Below are 17,992 nucleotides of genomic sequence, written 5' to 3' on the forward strand. Positions count from 1 at the left end.
CAGTGACTTTTTGATGGAAAATAAATGGTTTTGTGGTATATGAAGCCTAAGAGATTTCTTTCAGTATTGTCCAGTAAAGCAAAGGTAGTATCTGACCGGTACATCGACTAGCTGGTTTGAGATGGACCCATCTAGTGTCCCAGCAGAAAAATCCTCAATTCCTATAAGGGCCCTGGTGCTTGACAGAGCTGGAGAAATTGACCATTGTAGGCGCAAGTTAACACCCTTCTTTAATATACCTTTATTGTTTAAATGATTTCAGTACACAACAGCTTGCATTTTTGAAGCACTTTACAACGTCATGTGGATGAGCAGTAGAGTACCAGACGACCTGGCAGGTCCTTAACCTGTTGCGGTGTGGGTTCGAGCAGCAATGCAGCATATTCCCTTTGAACAGTTAGTCAGTACTTCAACAGTAATTCAACGGGTCGACTCATTGGTTAACATATCCCAGATTCACACTCACATCGAAGACGGGGAACGGAAAGTGGCAAAAAGTAGGTGTGCTCAACGGGCACAATTACAGCTGAATATTAATGAGATTGTCAGTGGGGACATTCTGTATGAATAAGTTCAAAACGCAGTATGTTCCCCTCATGTCTGGATTCACAGTCAAGTGCTGAATGTAGTGATTGAATTAAAACAAATCAAACTGGAAGAATTTTTGCTAGTTAAGATAAAAATATCGAATATGCATAATCTGTAAAAGCCCTGAGAAAGAAAAAGGATTAAAGGAAAAACAGAAAAAAATTAATTACCATGCAAACCTACCCTAAGTGTCACCCATTGCTGAAAACATACTTTTCACAGTTTTTAATATATATTTAAATTTATTTATATATTTGTGTCAGACTAATATTAACAAGAAACCACACTTCATACAAACATAGATTAACGTCTACATAAAGCTTTATAATCAATAGTGATTATTGCTAATAGGCATCTCAGGTTGTCAATTGGAGATCTACCGATTTCTCTCTGCAGCATAAAAGTGATAAATGGCTTCTCAGGTCACTTCTCACCAGACTCTGGGTCCTCAATAAATATATTTAAATCAGTCAGTATGTAATCCTAATTGGAATCTATATGTGTGCGCGCCCACACGCACACGTTCATACGTGAGGTCGAACGGCTGATGGGAAAGCTGGGTCTTTTACCTCAATACTGCATTTATGTCCTCAATCAGTGACCATGGAGAGTTAAGCGTTTGTGCCGAGCTCGATGGGGAACGTGCCCGAGACTCGAGCCCACAACTCCAGCGGCATTCCCGCTGCTCATCTGTGAGGTCCGTTGCAATCACGGCAGCGTCGCCAACCGGGGCTGCGGTCGCTCACGTCCCATCACAAACGCCAGCTTTCCCATCGCGCGTTCCGGAACCACGCGTTGTTCATCCTGCCTTGTTTTTGCTCGCAGCTCGACTTGTTTCTAATCCTTTGCAGTCTCACGGTGCCTCTCTTTGCGGTTGTGGCCGTTTTGGTTAGTGCCAGACACTGCCAGCGTTAGGCTGGACATGCGACTCATTTCCATTTCATAACTGTTGACGTTCAGCCTCGGAACATCTTTTCTACATTATTTATATGCACACTGAGGTTTTTTTTGTCTGTCTATGAGGTTCCTTTAAAAAAGTATCAAAAAAGCAGTAATAAAAAGCAAAATCCAGCCCATCAGCTGGGATTGTGATTCAGATCAGATCCCTCCTGGCAGAGGTTCCGGAAGGCAACAGGACGGGTGGTACCGCACCCGGGTAATGGACAGCAGGGTGACAACGTTCAAGTAGACACAGAAACATCTCAGAGTCCAGGCCTGTCCAGATCACCCAGGATTCCCACGTTAAGGCCTCGTGGTTTGGAAGGGTTGGGAAGACGTCAGAGGACAGGGAGTCGGCGGGCTGTCCCGCCCATACCCCCCTCGGCAGACACGCGTCTCCTCCGTATCGCGCAGCAGCGTATGGAATCCATCAGCTGCTCGAGAATGAAATGGCTCCAAAGCACTGGAGATCCCCGTTGGGTGAGCGCAGCTGGAAGACTGAGGGCGAGAGCTTCGTTGGGGAGGGAAAGAAAAATACCATAAAACAAATTATTTGTCTCTTGGGGGGGGGTGGGGGGGAAATCACCAGACTGAATACAGAACATCTTGTTGAAACAAAAAAAAACTACTTAAAAGGAGGACCCAGCTACATCTCACTCTAGAACATTCTCTTGCACAACACAGCCCAGCTTATTCATTCACTTCCGTGAGACAGGAAACGTCCTCAACGTCCCTCAATCGACAGTCCAGCTGAGGTAAGGGGAGGGTGAGGGGGAGGGTGGGATGTCCTTTGGAGACCCTGTGACTGATTTCTGTGCAGTTTTCCAGTTACATGATCATTTTCAAGCCTTAATTCCCGCCCAGCTCCAGATGTGTCATTTGTTAGCATTTTTCCGTCAGCCTCCACAAATGCAAATACAAGTCAAAATCACTAAATGCTTGATTTCATCAACATTTTAAATTGTCAAGAAAAAATAATTACAATAAAAATGCTACGTAATAACAATGTTGCCCAAGAAATACGTCTTGATCCACATATATAGCAAAATATAGTAGTAAGGCACTAAGAAACATGGTGTTCTTGGTTTCTTCTTTTGTACAGTTTGTTGCATTAGAAGGTACTTGTTGTATGGCACTGGTTCTGGTGCTGGTTCTGGCTCCTCTTGGGCCAGTCTGTCACAGTGCTCCTCTTCATCACTCGACGCCCACCATCTGGGCTTCGCCTGCGGGAAGGATGTGCTCCAGGGGTGCGCTGCTGTGGATCTTCAGCAAGCCCTCGATGTAGTCTCCCGACGGCTCCGTGGGAGCGCCCGCGGCCTCTTGGGCAGAGGGCTCTGTTAGGGGTTCCTCCGGGGACTGGGTGGGATCCCTTGCCTGGAGGAGCTCCTCCCCTGCCGGGCCGGTTGGCTCCGCCCCCTCTCCAGCCGGCTCCACCCTCGCTGCCTCGCCCTCGTTCTCGGAGGCGGGGCTGGCGCTACGCGGCACGGACTCGCTCTCGCTGCTCGAGCGGCTGCTGGCCCCCTCCTCCTCGCCCGTCGTGCCGTTGGCCCCAGAGGCTCCGCCTTCTCCTCTTTCGTCCTCCCCTCTGGGCTTCTGGTGGATGCGCTGGTGCCGCACCAGGCTGTGCTTCAGGGTGAAGGTGCGATCGCAGGTCTGGCACCTGTACGGCCTCTCCCCTGGGGGTCAGAAAGAAACGTTACCGCTCGCCTGGCACTACGCTTACACTTTGTACCACGTGCTTGCGGTAAAACCTTTGATGCGAGAGATCTCGACTCCCCATCCTCACCGGTGTGACTTCATTCGTGTGACCATTTGATCAACCCCCCTATGGAAGGCTGAACAATGAAGACCTTCCAAGGAACAAAACTAACTATGACACGCACTCCGCAAAAAGCCAGGAGCGAAGACCCAGGACGTGGAGGACAAACTGGATCGAGCTGCATCGAAGATGCGTGGCTCACGCTTTGACTACTGCGAGAAGGCAGGTGGAGGACGGAGAGGAGCCCATTTACCTGTGTGAGAGCGCATGTGTCTGGTGAGGTCCTGCAGAGACCAGAAGCGCTTATTGCACACGCTGCACACCTTCTTCCTCTTGTCCGCTTTGCTCCCAGGCTCCCCATCGCCGCTCTTTGGTTCTGTGGCTCCGCCCTCCTCGTCGCTCCTCTCCTCCTTGTCATGCTCCTCTTCCTCCGACACGCTGTCCGCCCCGCTGCCGTGTTCCTCGCTCTCCGCCGTTCCCTTCTTCTCTTTTTCCTCCCTCTCGGCCGCCTCCTCCGGCTGGGTGCCGGAGACCTGCTCGCCGGCCTTCCTGCTCTCCTCCTCCTGGTTCTCGGGGAGGTGTGCCTTTTGGTGCCGGAGCAGAGTGGCGGCGAACCGGAAGTGCTTCCCGCAGCTCCCGCAGCTGAGCTGGGACTCCTCCTGCGTGCTGGTCTCCGGGGCCAAGGCGCACCCTGCGGCCGCCTGCTGCTGCTCTCCTCCCTCTGAGAATTTGAAGTCCATCAGCTTTCTGCCAAAGTTCAGGTCCAGGCTTTTGTTGCTCTGGGAGTCGTCGTCGCGTTCCTCAGGGTGGCTCTCGCCGCCCTCTGATCCGCCGCATTCTCCGTTTCTCTCCGGCTCCCCCTGGTGTCCGGGCTGCTCCGGGGCAGGCGTCTCCCCCTCCGAGACGGGCTGCTTCGAATCGGCGTTCGCTTGCTTCGGGTCGTTGGCACTCAGGTCCAGAGCTTCTCCCGCAGCAGGCTCGGTGTCTGACGTGCTCTCTGAAACACAGACTGTGATCAGACGCCGATTTTAAACGTTGAACCCGGACTTTAGCACGAAGGAACGAGCGTACGGAATAACAAATCTACCCAATTAAGGCTAACACACTAATATTTGAGGGAAACTACGAGCAAAAATCACAAATAAATTACATTGATTCATTTAGCAGACTTCTCTCTCCAAAGCGACGTACATCTCATAGAAAACGCAACGTGTTCATCGGCAGAAAGAGACGCTTAGATTCAGACGTGTGATTCTGAAGTGGTTTCTTTCCACCGTACGAACCAATGTTCATCACACGACTTGCTGAATAAAACTTTATCCGAATGTCGACAATTCTGAATCGCATCCCTAACAACGAATATTTTTCTTTTACATATAAACATTTATGTTACAGGAGTAGCTGCGTGGAGGTTTATCTGTTTTTTCATAGTTATGATCTCAAAGTTGCAGAGCATAAACATTTATATGTTACACGAACTTAACAGATCGTGAGCGAAGTGAGTCCGGAAGAGGCGAGTTTTAAGAGCCTTTTTAAATGTGAACAGAGACTGGTGTCTTCAGGCATTCTGGAGGTGACGCTTTAGCAGTTATGCAACTAAACCTTGGTCTTTACCGTAGTACATATTGTAGCACACAGCTACTTCCCTGGGCCAAGAGCCCAGATGAATAAATGAGTAGCACTAAATGTCCACTAGAGGGCAGCAGAGGAGGCGTCTGCAGGACTAACTTGCGACACCGATTAAATGGTCAGTGCCAGGCAGCACATTGGAACCATTTCCAATCCGAGCCCTGGGAATTAGGTCCGCCATGTCGTACCTGCGCTCTCAGGTGAGGCCTCGTCCGCCTTGGGCTTGGCGGCAGCTCCGTTGTGGCGCAGCGTGCGGTTGGCGATGCCATGCTTGCGCAGCAGGTGGCGCTCGCAGTTGGACTTGGTGGAGAAGAAGGCGTCGCACTGGGGGCAGGGGTACGGCTTTTGACCTGCAGCCAACATACAGGCGGGGGGAGTCAACGTCGCGTCGCAGACCTCGGCACCAAAAGTTCTTGTCTGACCGGAATACTTCCCCTTCCAAAGATCTACCAAGTTTGCGCGAAGCAGCCCAAAAGATGGAGAGCATTAGTCGGCGAGCGGCCCGTGTAACGTGGCATCCAGACAAAAGCACGGAAATCAGACCCAGAAAACAGCTACGGATGAATATTCTCAACGTTCTCTTAGAAAACAACTCAAAAGCAAGAACAGCTGTTTGTTTGGGGAGGAGGGGGGGGGGGGGGGTGGAGGGATCCTAAACAACAGTGCTTGTAAACACTTGTAAACAGGCGAGATGTTCCATCGCCGTTGAGAGGAACGCGATTCGAATCCAAGGAGGAAGCTCCTCGGAATCGGACCGGGCGAAAAGTGCCGCCGCGGGGCCCGTTTGCAGGAAGTGGCGGCGCGGCAACGGCTCCCGCTACCGTCCCCGCGATGAACCGGGGGCCCTCCCCCCTCCGCCGTCGGCCAGTACCTGACGGAGGACGGCGAGGGGCTGAAGTCCATTCTTTCCATGTTGTTTCCTGTACACGCCTTTAGCTAAACAATCGCGCCGACTGCTGCCAGCTCTCGGATGCTGGGGAAAACGGAGGCCGCGACTCGCTGCCGTGCTCCGGCCAAACCTACAGCAGACCTGAGTTATTTTTTTTTCCCCCCCTCTTAAATTCCATCACGTTCAGTGCAGAAAGAATACTCCGAAATACACAAATCACATTTTTATTGCTACGCCGCACGCAGTTTGGCAAGAATGACCAGACCTGCCTCCCGAGGACAGGAGCGATTTGCTGCATCTGAAACAATACGGCCATTTCCGGACATCTCCGAGACCCCGGACGCAATACCGCTGCATATTTCTCTTTCAAAAGCTCATCAGGTCAAAACAACAAAGTTATTTAATAACTAGAAATGTGGAGAGCGGTGCTTCAACTGCTTGATGCCCTTGTTTACGAAGCAGACGCACCACTCTCTCAACTCGTACACAATAATCCCAATGTGACAACAGGAAGCCCTGGGGAACGCCTTCAGTCTTTATTATTGGTGCCACGTTGACACAAGTCGTCTCTCCTCAGGACACCGAGGAATCTTCCATTCGGCCCGAGGAGCCATCGCCTGACCACACTTCCTGTTTCGTGCGGCCATGTGACAAGACGGCCCCTTTGTGACACTCTGAAGCAGCGAGGCAACGATGGCGAAACACCGGGAGGCGAAGTGCTCGCCACCTCAGAGCTGCAACGTGTTCTACTCCTCCATGATCTCGGCCGTGCGGCTGCAGCAGAACGCACCTCCCGCGTGTGCCACAACACGTCAACTCACCTGTGTGCGTGAGCATGTGTCTCTGCAAGGAGCTGGCCCAGGGGAAGACGCGCGGACAGTAGGGACACGTCATCTTCTGCAGCGAGTTGGAGTACGCGTTCTTCTTCCCCTTGGTCTGCGGCCGCAGCCTCTGCTTGTCGTCCTGGCCGTCCTTCTCGTCCTCGCTGGTCGAGGGCCTCTCGTGCTCCTCCTTCGCGGGTGCCACCCTGCTGGGCTGCAGGTAGGGGCTGAACTTGTTGGCATCGGTGGTGGCCAGCATCTTCTCTACGCTTGCGAACTCTCCGCTGGACTCCAGGTCAACGCCGCCGGCCGCACCCGACTCCGCCAGGCTGTTCTCGGGTTGGTCCCTGGTGGGATGGGGCCTCTTTTTGCCCCTCTTTTTGCAGCTGTCCTGGGACTCATCTGTGGAGGTGGTGCCAGGGCTACCCGCGCCTGCGGACTGGTGTTTGCCGACCGGTTCCGCGTCCACCTGGAGCCCTTTGACGCCGCAGGGATTGCTGGGAGTGCTCTCCCTCTTGAGCAGCACAGGGGCGGCCGACACAGACGAGATGATCTGTGCAATGGAGGCCAGAGGCGGAAGCTCCTTGCTGGAGGTGGAGGCTGTTGAGCTTGGTTTGGGAAGCAGAGGCTTCAGCCTTGCAGCTCTGCTGGCATTCAGGGGGCCATTGCTGGGAGAAGGCAGAATAGGAATGTGGTAGGGGGCAAGGGGTCGGGGCTTCTCTTCCAAAAACTTGTCGTGGGGACAAATGTGGTCGGTGTTGGGGGACAGCTGCTCCTTCTTGATCTCCACTGCTGGCACAGGGAGGGAGGCTGCAGCGATGTTTTTCGTCAGCTTCTTCTCAGGGTTCTTGGGGATGGAGAGGTCAATGGGTTCCATGGACCAGTCGTAAGGAGAGACCTGCGGAGAATGGAGTCTCTCCTGCTTGATGCCACAGGAGTCCCCAACGGCTCCACTCTTCCCTTGACCCTTACTGGAGAAGTCCAGCGGCTGGTCTGGGTCACTCGCATAGAAGCTCAAGTCCTCCACCTTGACAGGCTGGCTGAGCAATCCGTTCTGGGGAGTTTCGCACGGCTGGGACACAGAGGCGGCGGCACTGGGCAGCGAGCTGGAGATGTAGTTCTCAATCTCTCGCTCCTGCACCTCTGGGTGCTGCTTCAACAAGTGGTGGATGCAGTTCCGCTTGGCCAAGAACGCCGCCCCACATCGGCCACACTCGAAGGGCTTGCGCTGGCAACCGTTGTGGGTACGCAGGTGGATCTGCAAGGCCCTGTAGCTCTTCAGGTCCTCGCCGCAGAAGCTGCACACCGTCTGGCCACCCGAGGAGTCCAGCGAGTCCAGGGTGGTGTCGAGGCTGCCGGGGCCAGTGGACACGTACTCTATATTTTTCTCGATGTCCTTGCGGATGGTCTTCATGTGCTTCTTGCGCAGGTGACGCTCACAGTTGGCCTTGACGGTGAACGGGTAGTGGCAAACGCGGCAAACGTACGGCCTCTCGCCGCTGTGGGTGCGCAGGTGCCTGATCAGCGTGGCCTTATCGGGGGCGGCATATTCACAGATAGTGCACTGGTAGGACGAGGCGCCCAGGTGGAAGCGCATGTGAGTCTGAAGGACTGCGGAGGAAGGGAAGGATTGGTCGCAAAAACGGCACGGGTAAGTGCCTTTGCAGCTCCCCTTCTTCCCTCCCGCTGCGGCCGCCTCCTTCACCTCCTGCGCCATTTTCCGATCTTCTGCCTCCACAGGCATTGTGGGATCTCCCTCCAGCTGAGCCTTCTCCATGTCTTGACTACAGGAGGAGGAGGAGGAGGAGGAGGAGGAAGAGGATTCCTCGGGGGTCCTGAGTAGCTGGTTGGCTGGAGGAGGCAGGCTGGGGCTGAGGCAGCAGGATGAGGCCTGCTGGGTGTTCATGAGAGGTGGCGGTGTGGAGGCAGTCATGCTGGTACGTGGCGCCACCAGAGGCTTTGGTTTAAGTGGAGGCATCTGCTTGCAGCTGGTCTGCGTGGGGTTGCATGGGGCCTTAGAGAGGGGCGGCAGGGTGAACTGGTTGGGGGCAGAGGATGCCATTTTCAATATCTGCTGTATGTCGGCGAGCTCCACGGTGCTCTCGCCGCTGATGGGCTTGACCACCACACTGTTGTCGGGCTGCACGATGAAACCCTGCTGGAAGGGTTGCAATGACAGAAAGCTCAGGGTTCCCACCTGGGACAGGCTTTGGAGCGAGGCTGGGTCCAACAGGGGAAGACTGATTCCATTGGCCTCCTGAGGTAGGCTGGACATGGATGGCTCCACGCGGATGAAGCGGATGCTGTCCAGTGTGGCCTGTAAAGTTTCGTCCTCTGTGGGGGGTGGCTTCACCTCCGAGACACGTTTCAAGCCCAGCGACTCCATGAAGCTGGCCTTCTCCTCGGTGGGCGGCACGTCCTTCTGCGACACGGGCGTGGCTTCCTCTTGTGCCGCGCCCTCGGCGCCGTGAGTGGCTGCGTGCAGGTCCAAGGCGGACTGCAGAGGGAAGGCCTTGTTGCAGGTGTCGCAGACAAAGCGATGGAACTTGCTGGAACACCGTCGCAGATTCGTCTCGCACCAGACCTGTCAATTGGTTGAGTAGACATTGAGTGTGAGGGTTACACCTGGACTGAACTGCAGATTCCAGTCGCTATTTCGTCGGTGCTAATGGTCCACGTGCAACGGCAAGTGACCACCGCACCTTCCTTTTGGAAGTGCTCACCTGGGCAATCTGGGGAAACTTGCGGCAGGAGAAGTCGATGAAGGCCAGGTCGTTGAAGCCCAGGGGGATGGATGGGTTGTTCTGGATGAAGGGGCGCCCAGCGGGGTCAGTGGGGAGCTGCTTGTGGATGGCGGCGTTGTGGCGCAGGAGGCCGCGGTGGGTGCGGAAGGTGACGCAGCACATGTCGCACCTGGACGACATGGGAACCGAGGTCATTTCACACCATCGTCGGCTACGTAACACACGGTGTGATGAACGCCGTCATCGCTGTGGTCACAGCACAGACGCTGATAATTAACACCTTAAAGGAATTTTGTTTAACGGAGACGTGCGTGTGCGGTCGTCCCGTAACACATTCCCTCAGCCACACAGCGAAACTGGAAAGATGCGCGCGCGCACCAGTGCCGTCCCGTCCCGGCTGATGCTCTACATGGTACGCACCATAAGGGACTTCTCAGCTTCACTTCCACCCTTCTGTGTTGGCACTAGTGGAGGGGTGGGCATTGCTGGTACCTGTAGAGAGGTTCTTATCGACCCCTGCTGCCTGGGAGGGCAGCCGGCTACTGGGAGGCGTCTGCGGCGCCCTAATCTGCTTTATCTCGGTTGACACTCGGCTACAACTGGGCTAGCGGCGGCAAGGCGCCTAATCACTGGACCCCCACCCCCCGTCTCGCTCCCTGGCTCAGCGGCCCCGCTCTTCAGTGCGCTCAGCAATTGTTTCACGTATTCTCCCAGAAGCGGTGACACACGCACCGCTATTACGTCTAACCGATCTGACTCACGCCTTGTCAACACAGGAGGACTGCATACGCATGTGGTCCAGAGCGTGTGGGTGTGCGTGTGTGTATGCGTGCATGCGAGCGTGCGCACACAGGCTCGCACAGGTCTGTTGCCCCGTCCAGGGATTAATGCTTCTCAACCAGCCCTGTCATCTCTAATTACCTGCAGCAGCTCACCCCCAGATTACACTCATCCCCTGGCACCCCAGGTCCTGATGCTGCGCGGTGGATTTTCCGTTCTTCGCAGGAGCTGGACCGACTGAGGCTGCGGCCACGGGGAAAGCGTGGGGCATCCTCTTAATCGACCTAGCGCTGGCCATTACGAAACAGGATAACGGGCAATTAAGCACCTCTCCGAAAATAGTGCGTCTGTAGCTCAAAAAAGTGCACTCTGCTAAGGATTTGGACCCACGTTGCGGGACGTTCTTACGTAGTCTGTCCGTGTTTAAGTGTGGGATAGACAAAGGGGCTCACAGATTGTTTAATGGACTGCGATTTACTGCCTCCCTCCGCTGTGTTCAGACCTCCAATAGCAAGAGGGAACCTCCTGCTGTTCGGATGATTTGCCCTCCTTCTCATTGTTCTACCTACCCCTCCCTACTTTCTCTCTCTCGCTCTCTCTCCGCTCCCCCTTGTCCAACCTCCTCCCTGCACCGGCCACGCTTGACCAGTGCAATCTGGCCCTGCCCCAGGAACCTCGGGCCAGCAGGAGGCAGGGACGGGGAGCTGTGGAGGAGTTCTCCTGCTGGAGGAGGGAGGATGGGCTGGACGGTCAGGCAGAGACATCCGCGCTCCACCTAATTCCCTGCTTCTCCTCCACTTGCGCTCTGGGTGGGAAAAGGTAGACCGGAGACCCTGGACCGCATCGCCACCGGCCCCCTCCCTCTAACCCCCCTAGCCAAGGGATGGTATGCCTCAGGAGACTGCCATGCTTGGATATATTAAATTGTAGTTCCCACTGATTAAAGCATGTTTGTGTGGGATGCCTGCAGGGTCTCCAGGCAACTGGACCTAAAAGCCCCAAAGTCTGCCCTCTCTTGGCAACACGGCCCGTATGCCACATAGCGGAGCATGCTGCAAAGTACCAGAGTCCCCCAGTGTAAACATACAGGAGAATGGCAACATCTCCACTATGTTCATGACCGTAATGAATGAACACAAGCGAATGCAAAGCCTCTCTGGCGACCTTCGCGAACTGCAAATATGGCGATTCCTCCACATTTCCTTTTAATAGGTAACGCAGCAGACGTTCTGTTCCACTGCCCTCGTTAAAAAAAAAATGTCCTCAACTAAAGGCCAAAGTCGTACAGGATTAGGCAGACTTGCTGCAGAACCGTACAGGACTTCCAGTAGTCCGGCGGGACAAATGCAGCCTGGCATAGCTGATGGGATTTTTTTTGGAGCAGCTGGGTCAGCTGACACGGCGCACTTGGCAGTGGCTTGGCTCACACTGCAAAAGGGCAGACTGGGACTGGACCTCCAACGCTAACCAACCCCTGCAGATGCCTGGAAGGAAGGTGTCCGGAGGCCTGCCAATAGCATTCGGGGCCGGGACGCCGCGACGTCGCTGAATTCGGCCTCCTCTGCACCGCGCGGCGCGGCGGAGATGAGGAGGATAAAAAAGACCAGGATGTCGGCACGGAGGAGGAACCCGCAGCATTTCTGTATGCGTGTGCTTGCGTGCTGCAGCAACTGTGACAGGGGACTGGGAGTTGGGTTTTAAATGACACCACAGGGGTGCCATTAGAAAAGAGGGAACACTGCCATGGAGTCATCTAGTTCGAATGGGCGGGGGTGTGTGCGAGATGTCTTAATACATCCGATCCAGTTCATCCTCGATTAAAGGAGCGTTTGCGTGCGTACGCGTACGCAAAAGTACGCGGAACAGCGAGTATTAATGCACGGTTAGGGTTGCGTGCACGACTCGGTGTGTTGCACCTACGTGACCTGGCCCACCTGAGCGAGGCGTCCGGGTGCGTCTCCATGTGCGACTCCAGCTCGTTCTTGGGGATGGATGTCATGAAGCAGATGGGGCAGTGGACCAACTCGTCCTCACCTTTGGTGCCGTCCTTCTCCGATAGGTTGTCCTCTGAACTCTGGAGCACAAAGGTCAGCGTTAGACACGGGTCCCACCCACCGTGTCTCACGAGGGAGCTGGGAAGCGAACGGGGAGGCGAATGGACACGACAGGACCCGAAGGGTGGCACCTTCTTGTTAGGCGGCTCGTCCCCTCGCTCTGCCTCATCTTCCAGGCTGGGTTTCCTCTTCGCCGAGGGTCTTCGGCGCTTGGTGGGAGACGGGGGGCTGCAGTTCACGGCGCTGCTGGGGTCTTTGTCATGGATCTTCATGTGCCTACGGAAACGCAGACAAGTCAGTGAGTCTTGTCACATTAAGAGAGTCATTCTCTTGTCCCGCCCTCATCGGGATATGACCGACAGTTTAAATTTTAAACATTTCATATAAGCGTACGAGAACTCCCACCCGCTTCCGGAACCAAACGGCGTCACAGTTCTGATGATATTCTGCAGCCATCGCATACGACACAAGTGACAATGGCGGATTACACCAACACACCTGATGCCGCTTTGCCTGATTTGTTGAAATTTTTGGTACCGTTTGCACCCCCCCCAGGATCATGTTTGGTGCAGGTTCTCGAGTTTCCCGAAGACTCGGCTTTGATATACGTTGACGACGCTGTCATGGCTCTGCTGCATTGTGTTCAGCGTGTGAGAAAGGGGACGCGAGAAAACCGGCGATTGTTTCGATCCCTGGTGTTCCTTTTGCTTTTGACACTTTGCCCGCAGCAGTTGGGTTTCTCCGTTACGCGATCTTGGCTGCCGCGTCTATATTTAACTGGACGCCCGCATAACGGTGCAAAGAGCGGCAGGAAAAACACGTGGCACAAACAGAGATGGAGGGCTTGCTCTGGCCAGCGAGCGACACGGTACAGCTGTTAGCATGTGTCACACGGACAGCGAGCGGGGCGAGATGGGGGGCACGGGCCGGGCTGCGATCCACCCAGAGGAACAGAGTCCGTCAAGGGGGGGGGCTACAGCACAGCACAGAGATACCTTAAAGGATCGCAAGGGAGAAAGAGAGGAGGTGGATGTCGGATGTCGCACCGATAGACAGACTGGTGTCTAACCATCTGTAGTGAAGGAAGGAAGACTGCTTTTTTGTGTGTGTGTGTGTGTGTGTGTGTGTGTGTGTGTGTGTGTGTGTGTGAGAGAGAGAGAGTGCAAGGTTCTGTGTGTTACTAACATCCTCGAGACATTCTAGGGACAGTTAACTGTGGAAAAACAGACCTTGTGGGGGTTTCCCCTGGAGGTCATGTTTTATTTATTTATTCTTTTATTTATTTTTTTAAGTGTTGGTTTTAAAAACTAAACATGGAAAATATCCATACAAATATATTGGAGAGAAAAAACTTTTCACATTTCTGAATTTCACTGGACAAGAGTTTGGAACCACAGGTTAAAGTGAACGTCAATACAAAGCCCCCCCCCAAATGACAGTAAATAAATGTGTGTCTTACGAAGAGTAGCAAATATGGAGACATTTTTAACACTCTCTCTCATAGTTTTCTGTTGTTGCAAATACCCTCTACATACCAGAAATACCTAAACGGCCACCCTTTACAACACACGGTGAGGTAATACCATAGCACCTTGATGCACTAACATGCACTGGGCTGTACCCTGTTTCCCCACCTTCAGCGGAGGGTAGAGAATCTCTCCTCCAGTACTTTCCCTCCTTCTCCCACCCTTTCTCTTTGGCTAAAGGTCAAAAGCAGAGAGATGGTAGATTAAAACAAACAAGGAGGAGAACAAATGCAGATAGCAACACGCTGGAGCATGTAGACCCCTCCCCCTCCCCCTCCCCTCCATCACCTGCAGAGAAACAACCTGGCCTTTCTGGTTATGCAGGACGAGCCTCTGTCGGCTCTGTCTGTGTGTGTGTGTGAGAGAAAGAGAGCACGGCAGCATAGCGTTACTGTGACTGTGTGTTATAAGGACCAAAAAGACATCACACACCAGAGCTCAAGGTCCCGTATCTCAGCGTACAGCAAAGGGGGCTTATAAATAGCAGGCGGAGCGCCGGGCCCCGTGTGGGGACCTGACCGGCCGCGGACCGCTCCCCTTCATCGGGAGTATCCAAAGCGAGGTCCGAGGGCTGCGTGAGGCCCACCGCTTCACACACCGTGACCCGCAAGAACATCTGTAAAATTAATATGGGCGGCACGGTGGCACGGTGAGTCGCGCTCCTGTCTCACAGTGCCAGGGTGGTGGGAGAGAATGTGGGTTCGATCCCTGCTCAGTCTGTGTGGAGTTTGCATGTTCTTTGCATGGGTTTCCTCCGGATGCTCTGGTTTCCTCCCACAATCCAAAGACATGCTGTTCAGGTTCCCCCATAGTGTGTGTGTGTGTGTGTGTGTGTGTGTGTGTGTGTGTTCCACTCTTGTATGGATGAGTGACCCATTGTAAGTAGTGTATCTAGCAGTGTAAGTCACTGCGGTGAATAAGGTGTGTGGGCTGATAACACTACATACTAACCATTGTAAGCTGCTTTGGAGAAAAGTGTCTGCTAAGTGAATAAATGTAAGATAAATCACACCAACTATGATCATAAATTCTATTGAATCACATGGCTGTGCTGCTAAATGAGCGCATGCATTTGAACACAAACACTGCACCTAAATAAAACACACACACACACACACACACACACACATTTTCAGAACCGCTTGTCCCATACGGGGTCACGGGGAACCAGAGTCTAACCGGGCAACACAGGGCATAAAGCTGGAGGGGACACACCCAGGACGGGACGCCAGTCCGTCACAAAGCACCCCAAGTGGGACTCGAACCCCAGACCCACCGAAGAGCAGGACCTGGTCCAACCCACTGCGCCACTGCGCCCCCCATCCCTAAATAAAACACAATAAAATAATACTTTCAATTCGGACATTTAAGATGCGTTATGTCACCTGCTACGATCTGTGGCCCTTGGGCCAGTTCATAATAAGGACTGATGCCCTTGGGCAAGAATGGTTGGGCACCCCTTCCCTTCATCGTCCCCGAGTCCCAGGTCTCACCCCCGTCCCGTTGCCCAGGAAACGCATACTCTTTACTCTGCTTGACTTAAATGCATCTGAACTCGACACCAGCAACTTGCTGGACCCCGACCAGCCAAAGGTCAACGCAACCGTCTGGCCATCTTGACACGCGGCTTCCAGCATGTGGACCGATGGTGCGCAAACACAATACCGAAGGGTCCTCAAGGATACCGAATGTTCTGATGAAGGCAAATGTGGAGAATGTCACCTTGTAGGGCCTCGGAGTTCACAGTAAACATCACAAGTGGGTCAGCTAGGTTATCCGCCGATAAGACCGGGCGGGTGCTTACGCAACGCTGACTTTTCCATCGCACGGCCTGTATGAGAGGCGCTACGGTGCCTCGGTGCCGGTCTTCGCGCTGTGCTCCCTTAGGGATGTTCCTCTCAAACTACACCACCGATGTCAATGGTGCACTTTTTCAGTCCAGATCACTTCTGGTAAAATCAAAAGATTCTTGGTTTTTCACCACGTAGATGGGAGACATACTGACATCTGGAAAAGCGTTGGCTCCGATACCTGGAAGCTCAGCAGGTTATTACCGTTTCCTCTGCAATGTGACTTCCTCGTACAGCTCATACAGCTTCCTCATACGGCTGCTCGTCTGCTCTCGTTCACCGTTAGCGGTGTTTTCGGACGCAGCAGTGAGCGGACTGGGGCCCGCAGAGGCTGAGTCGACTGACTTTTTGTAGGTCATCTACTCTCCTGGGTGGCAGCAGAACCCTGTCTGAACTGGAACGTGGTTTTACAAGTACAGTGATCTTAGCCAGCGGATGCCAAAACCAGGGTTGCGACCCATTTGGGGGTCACGGGGGTGTTCCAGAGGGTCACTGGACGGTCTCTGAAAAATTGATATCTTTACTTTTTTCAATATTACAAGGCGATTACATCACTGGCATAATAGGAAGGATTACCAAAATAAATGTAGAATAGTTGTGGTTCGTATCCCATCCCTATACGCTTAATAATACTTTACACATTTACATTTATTCACTTAGCAGACACTTTTGTCCAAAGCGACTTCCAATGAACTCTATGTAGTGTTACCAGCCCACACACCTTATTCACCGCGGTGACTTACACTGCTAGATACACTACTTACACTGGGTCACTCATCCATACATCAGTGGAACACACACACTCTCTCTGTCACTCACACACTGTGGGGGAACCTGAACAGCATGTGTTTGGAGTGTGGGAGGAAACCAGAGCACCAGGAGGAAACCCATGCAGAGAACATGCAAACTCCACACAGATTGAGTGGGGATCAAACCTGTGTTTTCACACCACCTAGGTGCAATGAGACAGCAGCGCTACTCGCTGTGCCACCACGGCGCCACTCCCTAATAATAATAATATGATCATCTAAATGCAGTAGTAATTTTAGCATTTTGAGCATGAATATCGAATGCAGCTTTTGTTACATATTTAAATTACAATATTTGACTCTTAGTAGGGGGGTGCGGTGGCGCAGTGGGTTGAACCACAGTCCTGCTCTCCGGTGGGTCTGGGGTTCGAGTCCCACTTGGGGTGCCTTGCGACGGACTGGCGTCCCGTCCTGGGTGTGTCCCCTTCCCCCTCCGGCCTTACGCCCTGTGTTACCGGGTAGGCTCCGGTTCCCTGTGACCCTGTATAGGACAAGCGGTTCTGAAAAATGTGTATTTGACTCTTATTCATTCATAACTTTCCAGGTGAATTTTATTAGTATCATGGTAAACGAGGAAATGTACCATCGTTTGGAGTCGCCACGGCAGGACAAGAGTATTCCACCTAAATTCTTTGGAACCACCAGCGTACGAAGCGCCTAGTGGAGTTAGCGCAGCGCTTTAGCTAGCGACACCCGTCCGCCAATGAAACGGCGGCACACGGAAGGTACCTGCAGGTATCTCACTGCATCCCTGTTCGTGTGTGTGGGATCACGTACTTTGTCAGGAAGCAATGCCTCGCCGGCACTCAGTGTTGAACGTGTCCGATGTTACGGGGAATGTGTGCTTTTCCACGTCCTTCAGCATCACACACACTTCGCACTCGTCCAGGGATGAACATGTGCCTACGCTTAAAGAAAACCACACAAATCACGTCTGCAATCACCTCCCCCCACCCAAAACCTCCCATGAGGAATGCTAGCATGTCTCAACTGCACCAGAGGCATCTCATCTATACACTGTCCAGCGACACACACATAAATCCACACACTCACAGGCAAGCATCTGGCTGAGTGGGGATGTTTTTCAAAAGCGAAACTGTCGAGGAAGAAAAAAAAAAGGGGGGACTGGCACACGGAGCATCCTTGCTGCTCATCGCTGGTGTGGGAACGCTCTGATCCTCGGGCAGCTGAGCCCCAACGCCGGCACCACGAGCCTCATGGGGGGGAGAATAAGTCAACAGAAAGGAGACTTCATCTCACAGCAAAAGCTCTCGCTGGCTCCGCACTCCATTCCCTTCCTCGCAGCTGGCCGTTCCTCTTCCTCCACACGGACGAGCGCTACCCTTCAAGCCACCGTGTGAGCGAGGCAGGCCCAGCAGAGCACAGGAAGTGTGTGGCTAGTACTCCGATCCTTGTGTCCTGCTGGGAGTAAATAATGGTACCGAGAGGGACGTTCTGAACGCCACCATCTGACATGTGACTCCTACTTATACCACGGCTCTCCCTCCCTTCCTCTCTCTCCATCAACACCCCCCACCGCCCCTCTCCCGCTCCCTCATCAGCTTCCACTGCCTCCGTCTCTCTACTTGCCTTGCCTCCCCCCC

General features: G+C 53.6%; 1 protein-coding gene across 4 annotated transcripts in view; it reads right to left on the reverse strand.

Annotated features, from left to right (window-relative positions):
- Positions 1 to 226: 226 nt before the first annotated feature.
- rreb1b (ras responsive element binding protein 1b) overlaps positions 227 to 17,992 on the reverse strand; it is a 56,913-nt gene continuing 39,147 nt past the window's right edge. For 3 of the 4 annotated variants that reach the window (XM_029253735.1, XM_029253736.1, XM_029253737.1), the window contains exons 6-12: positions 12,335 to 12,479; positions 12,084 to 12,223; positions 9,349 to 9,538; positions 6,626 to 9,209; positions 5,104 to 5,265; positions 3,540 to 4,283; positions 227 to 3,203 (exon numbers count right to left, since the gene is read on the reverse strand). In XM_029253735.1, coding sequence (XP_029109568.1) covers positions 2,722 to 3,203; positions 3,540 to 4,283; positions 5,104 to 5,265; positions 6,626 to 9,209; positions 9,349 to 9,538; positions 12,084 to 12,223; positions 12,335 to 12,479 — 4,447 coding nt within the window. In that variant the 3' untranslated portion in view covers positions 227 to 2,721. Of the gene's footprint in view, positions 3,204 to 3,539; positions 4,284 to 5,103; positions 5,266 to 6,625; positions 9,210 to 9,348; positions 9,539 to 12,083; positions 12,224 to 12,334; positions 12,480 to 17,165; positions 17,343 to 17,992 lie in introns of those variants that run through there. The other variant, XM_029253738.1, reaches the window with a different exon arrangement.

This window comes from Scleropages formosus, chromosome 7 (assembly GCF_900964775.1).
Source record: "Scleropages formosus chromosome 7, fSclFor1.1, whole genome shotgun sequence".
NCBI classification, from domain to species: Eukaryota; Metazoa; Chordata; class Actinopteri; order Osteoglossiformes; family Osteoglossidae; genus Scleropages; species Scleropages formosus.